Source organism: Salmo salar, chromosome ssa06, assembly GCF_905237065.1.
Source record: "Salmo salar chromosome ssa06, Ssal_v3.1, whole genome shotgun sequence".
Lineage (NCBI taxonomy): Eukaryota > Metazoa > Chordata > Actinopteri > Salmoniformes > Salmonidae > Salmo > Salmo salar.
Genome location: NC_059447.1, coordinates 81814289 through 81832972, shown reverse-complemented (window position 1 = coordinate 81832972; position 18684 = coordinate 81814289). Strand labels below are relative to the sequence as shown.

General features: G+C 43.1%; 1 protein-coding gene and 1 pseudogene across 1 annotated transcript; one reads left to right on the top strand and one right to left on the bottom strand.

Moving 5' to 3' along the window:
* Positions 1–2235: 2235 nt before the first annotated feature.
* On the top strand, positions 2236–4967 carry LOC123743565 (mucin-2-like; annotated as a pseudogene).
* Positions 4968–15881: 10914 nt separating this feature from the next.
* On the bottom strand, positions 15882–18179 carry LOC123743503 (uncharacterized). Its single transcript, XM_045721076.1, has 2 exons — positions 17880–18179; positions 15882–17347 (listed from the first exon to the last, which is right to left on the bottom strand). The coding sequence occupies exons 1-2, from the start codon at positions 18087–18089 to the stop codon at positions 16634–16636; spliced, it is 924 nt and encodes a 307-aa protein (XP_045577032.1). The 5' UTR covers positions 18090–18179; the 3' UTR covers positions 15882–16633.
* Between the last annotated feature and the right edge of the window lie 505 nt (positions 18180–18684).

The window sequence follows — 18684 nt, the reverse complement described above, 5'->3', positions numbered from 1 at the left end:
ACTGTACTATACACCATACTCTAGGCCAGGGGTATTACAACATTACCCTACGAGGTCCGGACTAACTGATAATATAATGACCTCCAACTGGCGTGTCACAGGTCTAAATCAGTTCCTGGTTAGAGGGGAAGACTTTGGCTTTGAGGTTCAGATTTGACAGCTCTAGTCCTTTCCTATCCATCTTTAAACTCATTTGACTATGTATTTGCTAGCTAACGTGTCTTCTTTATTTTATCTGTGTACCTTTGTGATCATTGAGCTTGTGTGTAAGTCATACACACCGTGTTTACATTTCAGTCATTTAGCAGATGCTCCTCTCCAGAGTGACTTACAGGAGTATTTAGGGTTAAGTGACATGATTTTTTACCTAGTCGGCTTGTGGCCCAACGCTCTTAACCACTAGGCTACCTGCCACCATTTGCCATACAAGCAAGTTTGTAGTTAAAGTGAGAGCTGTTTGGACTTGACAGAGCGTGCTGCTTTCACCCCCTCCACAGTTAAAGTGAGAGCTGTTTGGACTTGACAGAGTGTGCTGCCTTCACCCCCTCCATATTATCAACAGAAATGTGCCCTGACAAGAGACCACAGCGAGGTTAGCCTACCTTGCTAGGGGCCACTTATGAGGGCTATCATAATTAAACAAGTAAAGACTTGATATTAGCACCCAGTGCCAAACCAACAGGGTCGTTACATTTACCAGTTCCGGCTTGTATGACACGGTGCCAAATTTTACGAGACTGGATGACTGTGGTAGATTGGAGCCCATTGCCTCCACTCCGCTCTTAGGTTGTGTGGAATTGTTGATTTGGTGTAAGTTTCCAGGATGTAGCCGAGGCTATGGGTTCAAAGTTCAACTGTGTTGTTTCTCTGGATTAAAACTGTGTTGTTTCTCTGGATTAGAACAACACAGGAGAGCTCATTGCTTGCCCAAAAATGAGCTTATTATTGGAGCCTTTTTGTTGACCAATGGATTTATGTCAGCCGCAGCTGGCTACAAGGCACCATGTAGCTTTCTCAAGCCAGAGGCTGGAGGCTTTAAGACAATTATAGCTCTTTTTATGACTCTGTTGTATTGGCAACCAATTTATCACGTTGGTATTTCATCAAGGCTGATTTGATTTACAAAGTGCTACTTTGCGATGGCACCACTGATTATTTGAGTGAATTTACTCAAAATTCTGCTGTGTCAGTCTCAGACCCAATGAAATTCAGAATGCATTTATCTGAGACCTGTTTTGGTTTGGATACATATTGACCTTCCACATTATCTCAATGTTTTTCTTTTCTGACCTACTACTGACAATTGTGTATCAGTCTTTTAAGGTCAAGTAAAAGCAATCTCCCATTTCAATGACAGGTCTTATCAAACAAGGATTATTACTATTTTGTGTTCATAATCTAAAGTTCACTGCTTTCAGATAAAAAACATTAAATTAACATTTAGCATGACAAACCAGCACCCTGTGGAAGGTATTATCGTCATGATATTACTGTATCTTCATGGTATAATCTTCATGATATTACTGTATCTTCATGGTATAATCTTCATGATATTACTGTATCTTCATGGTATAATCGTCATGATATTACTGTATCTTCATGGTATAATCTTCATGATATTACTGTATCTTCATGGTATAATCTTCATGATATTACTGTATCTTCATGGTATAATCTTCATGATATTACTGTATCTTCATGGTATAATCTTCATGATATTACTGTATCTTCATGGTATAATCTTCATGATATTACTGTGTCTTCATGGTATAAGCTTCATTATATTACTGTATCTTCATGGTATAATCTTCATGATATTACTGTATCTTCATGGTATAATCTTCATGATATTACTGTAACTTCATGGTATAATCTTCATGCTTCTCCGTTTTCTCCCTCCGAGATGGTCTTGACCAACCAGATCACGACGCATGTGGGCGATCGAGGAGAGAGTGGCGCCGCGTCATTCAGAGTTGGTAAACAAACACAAAAAAAACAGCCTCCATGTTAGCTGACCAAAAGAAACAGCCTCCATGTTAGCTGACCAAAAGAAACAGCCTCCATGTTAGCTGACCACATCTGAATGCAGCTCTGTATATAATGCTAGCCACCCTATTGAACAGAAAGTACTGTCCAGGGGTGTACTTCTACATCAAGCTGTCTCACTCTACAGAAACAGGAGATAGGCTCCTGACTTGTTCAAAGCTACTTACCACTACTACTATCCCTACTACTACTATCCCTACTACCACTACCACTACTACTACTATCCCTACTACTACTATCCCTACTACCACTACCACTACTATCCCTAATACTACTATCCCTACTACCACTACCACTACTACTACTATCCCTACTACTACTACCACTACTACTACTATCCCTACTACCACTACTACTACTACCCCTACTACTACTAGCACTACTACTACTATCCCTACTACTACTACCACTACTACTACTATCCCTACTACTACTATCCCTACTACTACTACCACTACTACTACTACCCCAACTACTACTAGCACTACTACTACTATCCCAAATACCACTATCCCTACTACTACTATCCCTACTACCACTACCATTACTACTACTATCCCTACTACTCCTACCACTACTACTACTATCCCTACTACTACTATCCCAGATACCACTACTACTACCACTACTACTACTACTACTACTACCACTACTACTACTACTACTACTATCCCTACTACCACTACCACTACTACTACTATCCCTACTACTACTACCACTACTACTACTATCCCTAATACTACTAGCACTACTACTACTATCCCTACTACTACTATCCCTACTACCACTACCATTACTACTACTATCGCTAGTACTACTACCACTACTACTACTATCCCTACTACAACTATCCCTACTACTACTATCCCTACTACTACTATCCCAAATACCACTACTACTACCACTACTACTACTACTACTACTACTATCCCTACTACCACTACTACTACTATCCCTACTACTACTACCACTACTACTACTACTATCCCTACTACTACTACCAATATCACTACTACCACTACTACTACCACTACTACTACTATTCCTACTACTACCACCACTACTACTACCACTACTACTACTATCCCTACTACTACTACAAATACTATTACTAGCCCTACTACCACTACCACTACTACTACTATCCCTACTACTACTACAACTACCACAACTACTACCACTACTACTACTACTACTATCCCTACTACCACTACCACTACTACTACTATCCCTACTACTACTACCACTACTACTACTATCCCTACTACTACTACTACTACTACTACGACTACTACTACTACTACTACTATCCCTACTACCACTACCACTACTATCCCTACTACTACTACCACTACTACTATCCCTACTACCATTACCACAACTACTGCTATCCCTACTACTACCACTACTACTACTATCCCTACTACTACTACCACTACTACTACTATCCCTACAACTATTATCCCTACTACTACTATCCCTACTACCACTACCATTACTACTACTATCACTACTACTACTACCACAACTACTACTATCCCTACTACTAACACTACTACTATCACTACTACTACTATCCCTAATACCACTACCACTACTACTACTATCCCTACTACTACTACCACTACTACTACTATCCCTACTACTATTATGCCTACTACTACTATCCCTACTACCACTACCATTACTACTACTATCCCTACTACTACTACCACTACTACTATGATCCCTACTACTACTACCACTACTATCCATACTACTACTACCACTACTACTACCACTACTACTACTCTCCCTACTACTACTACTACTTCTACTACTACCACTACTACTACTACTACTATCCCTACTACCACTACCACTACTACTACTACTATCCCTACTTCTACTACTACAACCACTACTACTACTACTACTACTAGCCCTACTACTACTATCCCTACTACCACTACCACTACTATCCCTACTAGTACTACCACTACTACTACTATCCCTACTACTACTATCCCTACCACTACTATCCCTACTACCTCTACTACCACTACTACTACTACTACTACAATCCTTACTACCACTACCACTACTACTACTATCCCTACTACTACTACTACTACCACTACTACTACCACTACTACTACTACTACTACTACTATCCCTACTACCACTACTACTACTATCCCTACTACTACTACTACCACTACTACCACTACTACTACCACTACTACTACTACTACTACTACTACTACCACTACTACTACTACTACTACTACTACTACTACTACTACTATCCCCACTACTACTACCCCTACTACTACTACCACTACTACCACTACTACTACTATCCCTATTACCACTACCACTACTACTACTATCCCTACTACTACTACCACTGCTACTACTATCCCTACTACTACTATCCCTACTACTACTATCCCTACTACTACTAACCCTACTACTACTACCACTACTACTACTACTATCCCTACTACCACTACTACAACCACTACTACTACTATCCCTACACTACTACTACCACTACTACTACCACTACTACTACTACTACTACTATCCCTACTACAACTATCCCTACTACTACTATCCCTACTACTACTATCCCAAATACCACTACTACTACCACTACTACTACTACTACTACTACTATCCCTACTACCACTACTACTACTATCCCTACTACTACTACCACTACTACTACTACTATCCCTACTACTACTACCACTATCACTACTACCACTACTACTACCACTACTACTACTATTCCTACTACTACCACCACTACTACTACCACTACTACTACTATCCCTACTACTACTACAAATACTATTACTAGCCCTACTACCACTACCACTACTACTACTATCCCTACTACTACTACTACTACCACAACTACTACCACTACTACTACTACTACTATCCCTACTACCACTACTACTACTACTACTATCCCTACTACCACTACCACTACTACTACTATCCCTACTACTACTACCACTACTACTACTATCCCTACTACTACTATCCCTACTACTACTACTACTACTACTACTACTACTACTACTACGACTACTACTACTACTACTACTATCCGTACTACCACTACCACTACTATCCCTACTACTACTACCACTACTACTATCCCTACTACCATTACCACAACTACTACTATCCCTAATACTACCACTACTACTACTATCCCTACTACTACTACCACTACTACTACTATCCCAACAACTATTATCCCTACTACTACTATCCCTACTACCACTACCATTACTACTACTATCCCTACTACTACTACCACAACTACTACTATCCCTACTACTAACACTACTACTATCCCTACTACTACTATCCCCACTACCACTACTACTACTACTACTATCCCTACTACTACTACCACTACTACTACTATCCCTACTACTATTATCCCTACTACTACTATCCCTACTACCACTACCACTACCATTACTACTACTATCCCTACTACTACTACCACTACTACTACTATCCCTACTACTACTATCCCTACTACTACTACCACTACTACTATGATCCCTACTACTACTACCACTACTATCCATACTACTACTACCACTACTACTACCACTACTACTACTCTCCCTACTACTACTACCACTACTACTACTTCTACTACTACCACTACTACTACTACTACTATCCCTACTACCACTACCACTACTACTACTACTATCCCTACTTCTACTACTACAACCACTACTATTACTACTACTACTAGCCCTACTACTACTATCCCTACTACCACTACCACTACTACTACTACTATCCCTACTTCTACTACTACAACCACTACTATTACTACTACTACTAGCCCTACTACTACTATCCCTACTACCACTACCACTACTATCCCTACTAGTACTACCACTACTACTACTATCCCTACCACTACTATCCCTACTACCTCTACTACCACTACTACTACTACTACTACTACTACTATCCTTACTACCACTACCACTACTACTACTATCCCTACTACTACTACTACTACCACTACTACTACCACTACTACTACTACTACTACTACTATCCCTACTACCACTACTACTACTATCCCTACTACTACTACCACTACTACTACCACTACTACTACTACTACTACTACTATCCCTACTACCACTACTACTACTATCCCTACTACTACTACCACTACTACTACCACTACTACTACTACTACTACTACCACTACTACTACTACTACTACTACTACTACTACTATCCCCACTACTACTATCCCTACTACTACCACTACTACCACTACTACTACTATCCCTATTACCACTACCACTACTACTACTATCCCTACTACTACTACCACTGCTACTACTATCCCTACTACTACTATCCCTGCTACTACTACCACTACTACTACCACTACTACTACTACTATCCCTACTACTACTAACCCTACTACTACTACCACTACTACTACTACTATCCCTACTACCACTACTACTACCACTACTACTACTATCCCTAAACTACTACTACCACTACTACTACCACTACTACTACTACTACTACTATCCCTACACTACTACTACCACTACTACTACTACTTACTATTGAACAAAGACATTAGATTCACCACATACTGATGTAGTGACGTGTGAAACATGTCCCCTTGCCTGTGACTCTCTGAAACATATCAAGCGTCAATGATAGGTCACTGAGATTTGTTTGATCCCACTGTATACCATCGCCTTGGTAACACAGGTCTCTATTACCTTTATCCACCATCTCCTTGGTAACACAGCTCTTCTATTACCTTTATCCACCATCTCCTTGGTAATACAACTCTCTATTACCTTTATCCACCATCTCCTTGGTAACACAGCTCTCTATTACGTTTATCCACCATCGCCTTGGTAACACAGCTATTCTATTACCTTTATCCACCATCTCCTTGGTAACACAGCTCTCTATTACGTTTATCCACCATCGCCTTGGTAACACAGCTATTCTATTATCTTTATCCACCATCTCCTTGGTAACACAGCTCTCTATTACGTTTATCCACCATCGCCTTGGTAACACAGCTATTCTATTATCTTTATCCACCATTTCCTTGGTAACACAGCTATTCTATTATCTTTATCCACCATTGCCTTGGTAACACAGCTATTCTATTATCTTTATCCACCATCGCCTTGGTAACACAGCTATTCTATTATCTTTATCCACTTTCGCCTTGGTAACACAGCTATTCTATTATCTTTATCCACCATTTCCTTGGTAACACAGCTATTCTATTATCTTTATCCACCATTGCCTTGGTAACACAGCTCTTCTATTACCTTTATCCACCATCGCCTTGGTAACACAGCTATTCTATTATCTTTATCCACCATTTCCTTGGTAACACAGCTATTCTATTATCTTTATCCACCATTGCCTTGGTAACACAGCAATTGTATTACCTTTATCCACCATCGCCTTGGTAACACAGCTATTCTATTATCTTTATCCACCATTTCCTTGGTAACACAGCAATTGTATTACCTTTATCCACCATCGCCTTGGTAATACAGCTTTTCTATTTATTTTATCCACCATCGCCTTGGTAACACAGCTATTCTATGACCTGTATCCTGTATCTCTCTCCATCACTCCCTCAGCCTGTGTGTGAATACGTATCTGTGTCCTGGCGGGGTAGTCGAAACAGTGAATGTTGGACCAACATTATGCTGAGGCTAGCCTTTGAGTAAAGGGATACGGGTTGTTTCTCTTACGTCATCTAATAGACACACGGAATTGACCTGTAATAGTACTCTCTTTTTCTCTCTCTGACAAACTACTCTCTCTCATTAAATACAAAGATCCCCCTCGAAGAAAGGTTGCCTTTCTCTCTCTCTCTCTCTCTCTCTCTCTCCATCTGTCCTGGGACGGAGGGATGAGGGGGCGGAGGGTTCAACAGTAGTGTGTGTGCAATTCACCCCTCTCTCTCTCTCTCTCTCTCTCTCTCTCTCTCTCTCTCCATCTGTCCTGGGACAGAGGGATGAGGGAGGTGAGGGTTCAACAGTAGTGTGTGTGTGGTTCACCCTCTCTCTGCTCACGTAATCAGATTCACATCTCCTCTCCCCGAGTCAGACTCCTCTCTACCCCCCACCAACCCTCCCTTTCTCTCTCAAGCTCCTTTTGTCTCCTACATGCAGGGTTCTACATTCCGCTGTTTTCAACCAGAGATCCTGCGTCTCAGGTTTCCAGTCAAATGTCAGCCTCTGTCGCCGTTGTCCCCGGGTTTCTGCCATCCAGGGGCTCTTGCGATGGGCCGGGCGGCAAGTGTGATGCCCATGATGAGCAAGGTCTGAAAAGGCCCTCTGTCTAGTCTGAAAAAATAGGGAGGGATCGAGTCTGGTTTCTACCTGATGTAGGATCAGTACTGTGAGTGGTGCTGCAGAGGCCTGGTGAGTGTGTAGAGAAACTACTGGGTAGAGATGAGCTGGTTGCTGTACTGACCTATACATGCTGTAACGCAGGGTTTCCCAAACTCGATCCTGGCCCCACCCAGTGGGGGCCCCAGGACCGAGATTGGGAAACTCTGCTCTAAGCCAGCACCCGCTCTAGCCCAGCTATCAGTGCAGAAATACTCTACTGCTGTCATACTGTCTTCAGAGACGTCTAACTGCCTAACTTCTGAAAATGTCTGCATCTGTTTTTGTATGTTGTCATAGACAATATTAGAGAAAGAACGTTTTAAATCTCTGAGGGCCATGGGATCCCTTTAAGGCCTGTCCCAGGTCTCTGTGTTTAATCTAGTGAAACTGCAGTTGTCCAACTGAAGCTCCCTCTGACCTCATTTTGATGAAAACTCAATAGCCAGCCCGGTGCCAACAGGCGATTCCCAAGGCAGGGCACAGAAAATCCCCCAAACCCTTGGCTGGCTGTTCACAGTGGCAAGAGTAAAGCCTAAAGTTATGGATGAAGGTTGGTGTTCCTAGTGAATGCTCGTGTGATGTGTGTGTATGCATGTGCACGCTTGTCTCTGAGTGGGGTGTTTGTGTGAGGGAGGGATGTAAATAAAAATAGGCTTTAATAGAGGTTCAACGGAGCCATCCAGTGGGGTTTAACTCCGTGTGCTCCCTCTGGGGTTAGACGGGAGAGAGGTGGTCATAAGTCAGTCACTGTGAGAAAGCAGGGCCCAGCGGACAGACAGACTTGTTTTCAAAATACTATTTGAAATGATTTTGAATACTTAAGCTATGTGTGCCCTGGTACAATTTAACCAATAGAATAGGTTAGGATTAAGCAAAAGCACAAAGCATTTGAAATAATTTCTAATAGTATTTGAGCCCAGGTCTGTAACGGACAGACAGACAGACAGACTCTCTTTGTCAACAGCAGGGCCCAGCGGACGGACAGACAGACAGATAGACAGACTCCCTTTGTCAACAGCAGAGCTCCTTCATTAACTGTGTGTGACAGAGGCTCCAGTGATCTGCCTCTGATAAGGGAGCCACTGTGTGCAGCCAGCCAGCAACACACTGAGACACTTTTCCATGCCCTCACTCGGGCCTTATCTGCATTATTGGGTTGTCCTCCTCCGTCCAAATCGGTCGCCCTAATCGAACCGCCGCATCCTACCCTCGAGGTTTGGTCACACACAGCTACACAGCACAAAGACTGCCCAGCCACTAGACCACTAGGGTTTACTGAGGGACAGAGGGGAAAGGAAACAGAAGGCAAAAAGAGGGAGAGAGAAAGACAGAGAGAGAGAAAGAGAGAAAGAGTGAGAAACAGACAGAGGGACAGAGTGACAGACAGACAGAGGGAAAAGGGAAAAGGGGGAGGTAGAGATCTGTGCTGGACATGTTTATTGGAGCCCTCCTCTTCCCAGCGGGGCGGTTTTTCCGGAGAGCTCTCTCTCTCTATCAGAGATGGCTATCGTCTCTGTAGCATATTATATCCATTCTCTCTATTAACATAGAGAGGGACGTTTTTTGTCTTTCTTAATGAACTCTTGAGTGCTGGACAAGGTCTTCTAGCTATGTACTAGTAAACACATGTCCTGGGTTGTTGTTGTTGTCATTTTGAAGCACTTCTAATGCACTTGGACTTAAGGTGCCACTCGGAGCTGTCCAGAGGTCAAGTCCTGACTTAGATAGGGTGTTGAACTACTGGAGTGGATTTTAGACTCCTACACCATCTGTTCTCTGTTCCTGTCCAGCTGTGGGAAAACATGTGGGATGCTGGCGTTGTAAGATCAGTGGGGGTTTAGCATGGGGGCAGTGGTGTAGTGGAGGGTCAAATGCATTGAAAGTATACAGAGCATTAATTGTTTCACCGTGACCAGCGATCAGAGTATACACACCTATATTTTTACCACTACATCACTGGATGGGGGAATAGCGGTAGGGTCTGAAGGAGTGTGTGTGTGTTATGTTCTGTGCTTGTGTGTGAGGCCTGTCTAACAGGCCGAGGGAGAGCTAGGCATGGAAAAGAGGCTGATAGTCCCCCATCCTTCTCCAGGGAGCTGTACAGCAGCGTTTGTTTAGTCTACCTCTCTGGTCCCTCTCTGTCCCTCTCTGTCCCTCCGGCCTTTTCTTTCCCTCTCTGTCCCTCTCCGTCCCTCTCTGTCCTCATCTTTCTCTCTCTGTCCCCCTCTTTCCCTCTTATTCCTCATCTTTCCCTCTCTTTCCTCATCTTTCCCTCTCTGTCCCTCTCTGTCCCTCCGGCCTTCTCTTTCCCTCTCCGTCCCTCTCTGTCCTCATCTTTCTCTCTCTGTCCCACTCTTTCCCTCTTATTCCTCATCTTTCCCTCTCTTTCCTCATCTTTCCCTCTCTGTCCCTCTTTTTCCTGCTCTGTCCCTCTCTGTCCTCATCTTTCTCTCTCTGTCCCACTCTTTCCCTCTTATTCCTCATCTTTCCCTCTCTTTCCTCATCTTTCCCTCTCTGTCCCTCTTTTTCCTGCTCTGTCCCTCTCTGTCCTCATCTTTCTCTCTCTGTCCCACTCTTTCCCTCTTATTCCTCATCTTTCCCTCTCTGTCCTCATCTTTCTCTCTCTGTCCCACTCTTTCCCTCTTATTCCTCATCTTTCCCTCTCTGTCCCTCTTTTTCCTGCTCTGTCCCTCTCTGTCTCTCTCTGTCCTCATCTTTCCCTCTCTGTCCCACTCTTTCCCTCTTATTCCTCATCTTTCCCTCTCTTTCCTCATCTTTCCCTCTCTTTCCCTCTCTTTCCTCATCTTTCCCTCTCTGTCCTCATCTTTCCCTCTCTGTCCTTATCTTTCCCTCTCTTTCCCTCTCTTTCCTCATCTTTCCCTCTCTGTCCCTCATCTTTCCCTCTCTGTCCCTCTCTTTCCCTCTTATTCCTCATCTTTCCCTCTCCTCATCTTTCCCTCTCTTTCCCTCTCTTTCCTCATCTTTCCCTCTCTTTCCTCATCTTTCCCTCTCTGTCCCTCTCTGTCCCTCCGGCCTTCTCTTTCCCTCTCTGTCCCTCTCTGTCCTCATCTTTCTCTCTCTGTCCCACTCTTTCCCTCTTATTCCTCATTTTTCCCTCTCTGTCCCTCTTTTTCCTGCTCTGTCCCTCTCTGTCCCTCTCTGTCCTCATCTTTCTCTCTCTGTCCCACTCCTTCCCTCTTATTCCTCATCTTTCCCTCTCTTTCCTCATCTTTCCCTCTCTGTCCCTTTTTTTCCCTCTCTGTCTCTCTCTGTCCTCATCTTTCCCTCTCTGTCCCACTCTTTCCCTCTTATTCCTCATCTTTCCCTCTCTTTCCTCATCTTTCCCTCTCTGTCCCTTTTTTTCCCTCTCTGTCTCTCTCTGTCCTCATCTTTCTCTCTCTGTCCCACTCTTTCCCTCTTATTCCTCATCTTTCCCTCTCTTTCCTCATCTTTCCCCCTCTTTCCCTCTCTTTCCTCATCTTTCCCTCTCTGTCCTCATCTTTCCCTCTCTGTCCTTATCTTTCCCTCTCTTTCCCTCTCTTTCCTCATCTTTCCCTCTCTGTCCCTCATCTTTCCCTCTCTGTCCCTCTCTTTCCCTCTTATTCCTCATCTTTCCCTCTCCTCATCTTTCCCTCTCTTTCCCTCTCTTTCCTCATCTTTCCCTCTCTTTCCTCATCTTTCCCTCTCTGTCCCTCTCTGTCCCTCCGGCCTTCTCTTTCCCTCTCTGTCCCTCTCTGTCCTCATCTTTCTCTCTCTGTCCCACTCTTTCCCTCTTATTCCTCATCTTTCCCTCTCTTTCCTCATCTTTCCCTCTCTGTCCCTCTTTTTCCTGCTCTGTCCCTCTCTGTCCTCATCTTTCTCTCTCTGTCCCACTCTTTCCCTCTTATTCCTCATTTTTCCCTCTCTGTCCCTCTTTTTCCTGCTCTGTCCCTCTCTGTCCCTCTCTGTCCTCATCTTTCTCTCTCTGTCCCACTCCTTCCCTCTTATTCCTCATCTTTCCCTCTCTTTCCTCATCTTTCCCCCTCTTTCCCTCTCTTTCCCTCTCTTTCCCTCTCATTCCCTCACCTTTCCCTCTCTGTCCTTCTCTTTGAATCAGCTCAGAAACTCAGCGAAACACTGCTTCTGTTAATGAAACCAATAGTAATGGTTAACTAGATGCACCAAGGCCCCATGCGTTAGTTTCAGTTGTATGACACTTTGGTTTGACTCTGAAACCACTGGTCTTATATATCATATGTTCTGTCTATGTCCTTTAGTTTATTAAGTCATCTTTCAAGTTATTTGTCTTTAACCAGTGTCTTTCTCTGTAGTACATTGCGATATTAAAATCCACCATCTCCTCCTGGCTGGGGGAACTTCCATCACATCCTGGTGTGCCTATTTTATTTGCTCGGCCTTGCACGTTTCCACAGGAAATGTTTTGAGGAAGTGAGAGTTCCTGATAAGACACTTGTGTGAGCCGAATCCCCGCTTAATCCATGGAAACAACATTCAGGAAGGGAATAAAAAGGACATGGTTACAACAGGCATGCAGGCAATACACACGGCAATACAGACATACACACACCACCACCCGCTAGGGCTCATCCTTAAGCATACACAATTAGCTCTCCCAGGCTCATCCTTAAGCATACACAATTAGCTCTCCCAGGCTCAGCCTTAAGCATACACAATTAGCTCTCCCAGGCTCATCCTTAAGCATACACAATTAGCTCTCCCAGGCTCATCCTTAGACATACACAATTAGCTCTCCCAGGCTCAGCCTTAAGCATACACAATTAGCTCTCCTAGGCTCATCCTTAGACATACACAATTAGCTCTCCCAGGCTCATCCTTAAGCATACACAATTAGCTCTCCCAGGCTCATCCTTAGACATACACAATTAGCTCTCCCAGGCTCAGCCTTAAGCATACACAATTAGCTCTCCTAGGCTCATCCTTAGACATACACAATTAGCTCTCCCAGGCTCAGCCTTAAGCATACACAATTAGCTCTCCCAGGCGCATCCTTAAGCATACACAATTAGCTCTCCCAGGCTCATCCTTAAGCATACACAATTAGCTCTCCCAGGCTCATCCTTAAGCATACACAATTAGCTCTCCCAGGCTCAGCCTTAAGCATACACAATTAGCTCTCCCAGGCTCAGCCTTAAGCATACACAATTAGCTCTCCCAGGCTCAGCCTTAAGCATACACAATTAGCTCTCCCAGGCTCAGCCTTAAGCATACACAATTAGCTCTCCCAGGCTCATCCTTAAGCATACACAATTAGCTCTCCCAGGCTCATCCTTAAGCATACACAATTAGCTCTCCCAGGCTCAGCCTTAAGCATACACAATTAGCTCTCCCAGGCTCATCCTTAAGCATACACAATTAGCTCTCCCAGGCTCATCCTTAAGCATACACAATTAGCTCTCTCAGGCTCATCCTTAAGCATACACAATTAGCTCTCCCAGGCTCAGCCTTAAGCATACACAATTAGCTCTCCCAGGCTCAGCCTTAAGCATACACAATTAGCTCTTCCAGGCTCAGCCAAGGCTTATTGGTGTCATGGGAGCAGAGAGAATCATGGTCACACAAAAGCATAAGATGATAACAGTGTGTCAGGTGGCTGGGGCTGTGTTCTGGACTGGATAATGGTCGTTAGACAGCTTGCACGGTCTCACACACACACACACACACACACACACACACACACACACACACACACACACACACACACACACACACACACACACACACACACACTTGTGCTTGTTTGGTGACTTTGAACCTTCTTGGTGGGGTTATAGGCTATATATGTGACTCTTGAGACAGAACTTTTTCACTAGACAATGTTTACCAACTATGACAGGGATGAGGGAATCATTCACTTGCTGCTTGTTATAATCAATGACGTCAGACTATGTGTAAAGTGGAAATAATTATGAATTATGGTGTAAACAATGAAGATCCGTAGTTCCTGCAGTCAAATGACCAAATCAGTTAATGACATGTTACTGTGGGCTTCATGGTCTGGTAACTGTTACCAGGCTTTCACAGAACACACAGTTAATACTACTGAAATATGACCAGGCTTAGATGATCTCTTGGGGAAATAGTGTGGACAGACTAATTCATGTATATGAATGGACAAAGCCATCGATCACGTGACACCATTCATTCCTATTTGAAGACTCAATAGTGCATTGAAGCCAAATTAAGTCAGTTAAGAGGCGTCTCATGGATACATAGCATGCGCAGTTTGAAATATTCCAGGAAGTGGAATATTCCAGGAAGTGGAAGGCAAGCTCAGTGCTGCCCCCTCTCATTTAGTAACCCCAGTACTGAAGGCTGCCATTAGCAATTACATTATCCTTGTAACTTGTTCTGTGTGTGATTTAAAAATAATCGGTTCAAGGACATACATCTGGTGTATTAGAAGCAATGATTGGTACGATGATTGTCTTCTAATTTCTATTTATTTACCCAAAGATAGACTACGAAGATTGACATTTTCCCATTAACTATAATGGGAGATCCTGTTTTCTGCAAACAATTACTGCAGTACCGCGGTTGGCCTTGAACTTCCGTGGTTTCAATCAGAGCAGGCAGTTCTCCCCTGGGTCAGGCAGACACACATACATAAACACACAATGCTCTCCCTCTAGTCTCATCCTGCACGACTCAGAGCTGCTGGTGCATTCCACAGTCAACTCCCAAAAGCCTCGGAGGACCAAACGAAAGGCTGTGAACTTTTCTTTTTACGATCCAAATCCCCCCAAAATAAATGAGAATGAAAGGAAAAGCAGCAGTCCACAGCTACTGGTCCGTTAAGGCTTCACTTTGGTGCCTGGGTCCACTGAGTCCATCGGCTGGTTCACTGACACTGTGTCTGTCTGTCTGTCTGTCTGTCTGTCTGTCTGTCTGTCTGTCTGTCTGTCTGTCTGTCTGTCTGTCTGTCTGTCTGTCTGTCTGTCTGTCTGTCTGTCTGTCTGTCTGTCTGTCTGTCTGTCTGTCTGTCTGTCTGTCTGTCTGTCTGTCTGTCTGTCTGTTTCCCTCTCTCCGTCTGCTCTGTCTTTCTGTTTGCTTGTCTGTCCATCCGTGCTCAACTCAATCTATCTATCTATCTATCTATCTATCTATCTATCTATCTATCTATCTATCTATCTATCTATCTATCTATCTATCTATCTATCTATCTATCTATCTATCTATCTATCTATCTATCTATCTATCTATCTATCTATCTATCTATCTATCTATCTATCTATCTATCTATCTATCTATCTATCTATCTATCTATCTATCTATCTATCTATTGTTAATCTCCACCACCATTTCCTTCTGTATTGAACTGATTAGTGAAAACATGAGAGGTCTTTATGCAGGGAGACATGTCTCTGTCAGAATTACAGTTTTTCTCCATTGGTTTGGCTCATTTCTTGAAACAGAAATTACATTCTCAAAACTCTAAGATCATTTGGCAAAACAGTCTTACAGTTCAGCACAACACTATAGCTCACTTGCAAAAGCTCATATCTCTCCTAAAACTGTTCACTCATGCTTCAAAACTAAATTCCTTTCCCATATAAAGAGTCAGTGCCACGAAAATGGCAAAGATCCTTCTCAATTGCTTTGGCTCATTTCTTGAAACAGACCGGACGTTCTCAACACTCTTGGTGTTTTAACCAAAACTAAATTTCCTTCTCATTTAAACAGTCAGTGCCCCCAAAATGCTTCGTCCCTTTGGCATTGTGTAAGCACTGCAAGTCAAAATGTTTAGATGTTTTGTCACTATGGCAGAGGACCATTGAAATATCCCTCATGTCCACCTTTCAGTCTTAGCCCAGTCCTTCATTGACAATGGTTACTGTACTGTTTTTTGTCCAGCTAACAGAATACAATTGTGTATAAAACTGAAAAAAAGAAATAGGATTTTAGGGTAAGAGTAGCCTCCAAGGTTTGACATCACACATTGCACTCATACTGCCAAGGAAATTGTAACCATTATCATTCACACACATAAAGTAACTTCCATACATCAGAGTAAAAAGAAAATGTATACAGCATAATATACTGTAATATAAACACACAAACAAAAAACAATGAAAATGATATGCAGCCTACAGTGCTGTAAATAAAGCTGGAGTTTCACAACTAACAGTTCTTCACTGGTCGCTGTCTTCACCCTCCCTCTCCTGGCCACCATCCTCACCCTCCTGGCCATCCACACGCTGCTGTCTGTCTGGCCACAGATTCTCGTCCACATCACAGCGTATATTCTCCCTTGCGATGCAACGAGGGAAGAAACGGCGTGTATGTCGCAACCATCCCCTACACTGATCTCCTGTAATATCCTCACACACAGGGTCCATTGCATGGAGCAGGGACCTCTGATCTTGAGCCCGATGCTCATACACTCTCCACCTCCAAGCGGAGAAATACTCCTCAATAGGATTGAGGAAAGGAGAGTAAGGTGGTAGGAACACCATGACCATCCTTGGATAAGTAGTGAACCAGGCCCTGATGAGCGGGCCACGGTGGAAATTCACATTGTCCCATACAATGACATATTGTGGTAGGTGAGGCCCTACGAGACCTCTCTCATTTTCAGGGATCAAATCAAAATGAAGGCGGTCCAAGAAGATGAGGAGCTTCTGTGTATTGTATGGGCCAAGACTGGGGATGTGAGTGGCCACACCATTCACAGATATGGCAGCACACATAGTTATATTGCCCCCTCGCTGGCCTGGGACATCCGCCGTGGCCCGGTGGCCAATAATATTATGGCCACGTCTTCGGCCCTTGGCCAGGTTGAAGCCAGCTTCATCCACAAACACGAGGATGTGATGGGTCTCGTTTCCTTCCAATGCCATTATTCTCTACAATAGCGTAAAAAAGAAAACATCAAATCAGTCATACAGAAGAGTCATACACTACAGTTACAGACAATTACATAGGAATGTTCTATGTTCTCCACAAGTTCAATATACTACTGGCCACTACTCCAGTGGTTCCAAACCTGGGGTACATGTACCCCTATGCAGAGGTACTACAGGGGGTATTTGACAGAAAGGGGAGGGGGGAAATAATCAATGACTAGACTTACTGAAATGTTACAGTAAAACCCACAGTATTAGATAGATTTACATGGGAGGCACTAATTGCAGCTCTTTGACCCCTTTTCTTATTGTATGTTATATTCTTCAAAATAAGGGTTATAATGATAATTGCATCATACAGTAAGCTGCAGTTTTTAGGCGAAATGTTGAAGTCAGATAAATCAAATACTTCCATACCTGGATTACCTGGATACACAAATCAGGTAAAGTGGGTACTGAAGCCAAAAAAGTTTGGGAACCACTGCTTAATTGTAAAAAGGTTATAATGATGGACAACCAGTAACTGACTTACATGTACATACTGGTACCGCAGCTCTTTCACTCTATCAGAGTTCCTCTCAAATGGTAGCCTGTAAATTTGATTCATTGTCATCTGATGCTTCTTCAATATCCGGTCTCTTGTGAAGTTGCTTATAGAGTTGACATTTTGGAATATGGCATTGTCTTGTAGGATTGCAGCACGGATCTGTCTCAATGTGATGGCATTATTTGCCATCACCATGTTACAGATCTCTTGTTCTTGTTGTTCATTGAGAAGTTTTCCTCTGCCACCCGTGCAAGGTTGTCGTCCAATCCTAGATATAGAAGTCAAAGGACAACACTCCATTCATAATGTATACCTTATGTATTCCTTACAGAATGAGTTACCTATGTAATTGTATTGTTGTTTTACTTACAGTAACTTTACCACAATTCTAATGCATCACTGCACAGTGACTGGAATACTACTGTAAACTGTATCATCAATACTGTAGAAAATAAACTATTCCAGTTTATTTTCTCCAATGTTTTTCTTGTCATTTTTAGTATCATAACATCTCATTGAGGTAAGATATTACTGTAGGCCTATCACACACACACACACACACACACACACACACACACACACACACACACACACACACACACACACACACTAAATGAATAGGTAAATGTGTAAATAAATATATTTCTTGCTCTATGCACATTGTCCTGTCCTATACAACATATAATTCCATCATTGACTGACTACATACCTGTTTTCCCTGCGAAAGGTTTGGATGATGGAGGAGACTGTTGAGCGAGGCACATTAGGCTGCACTCGGCGACCTGCCTCC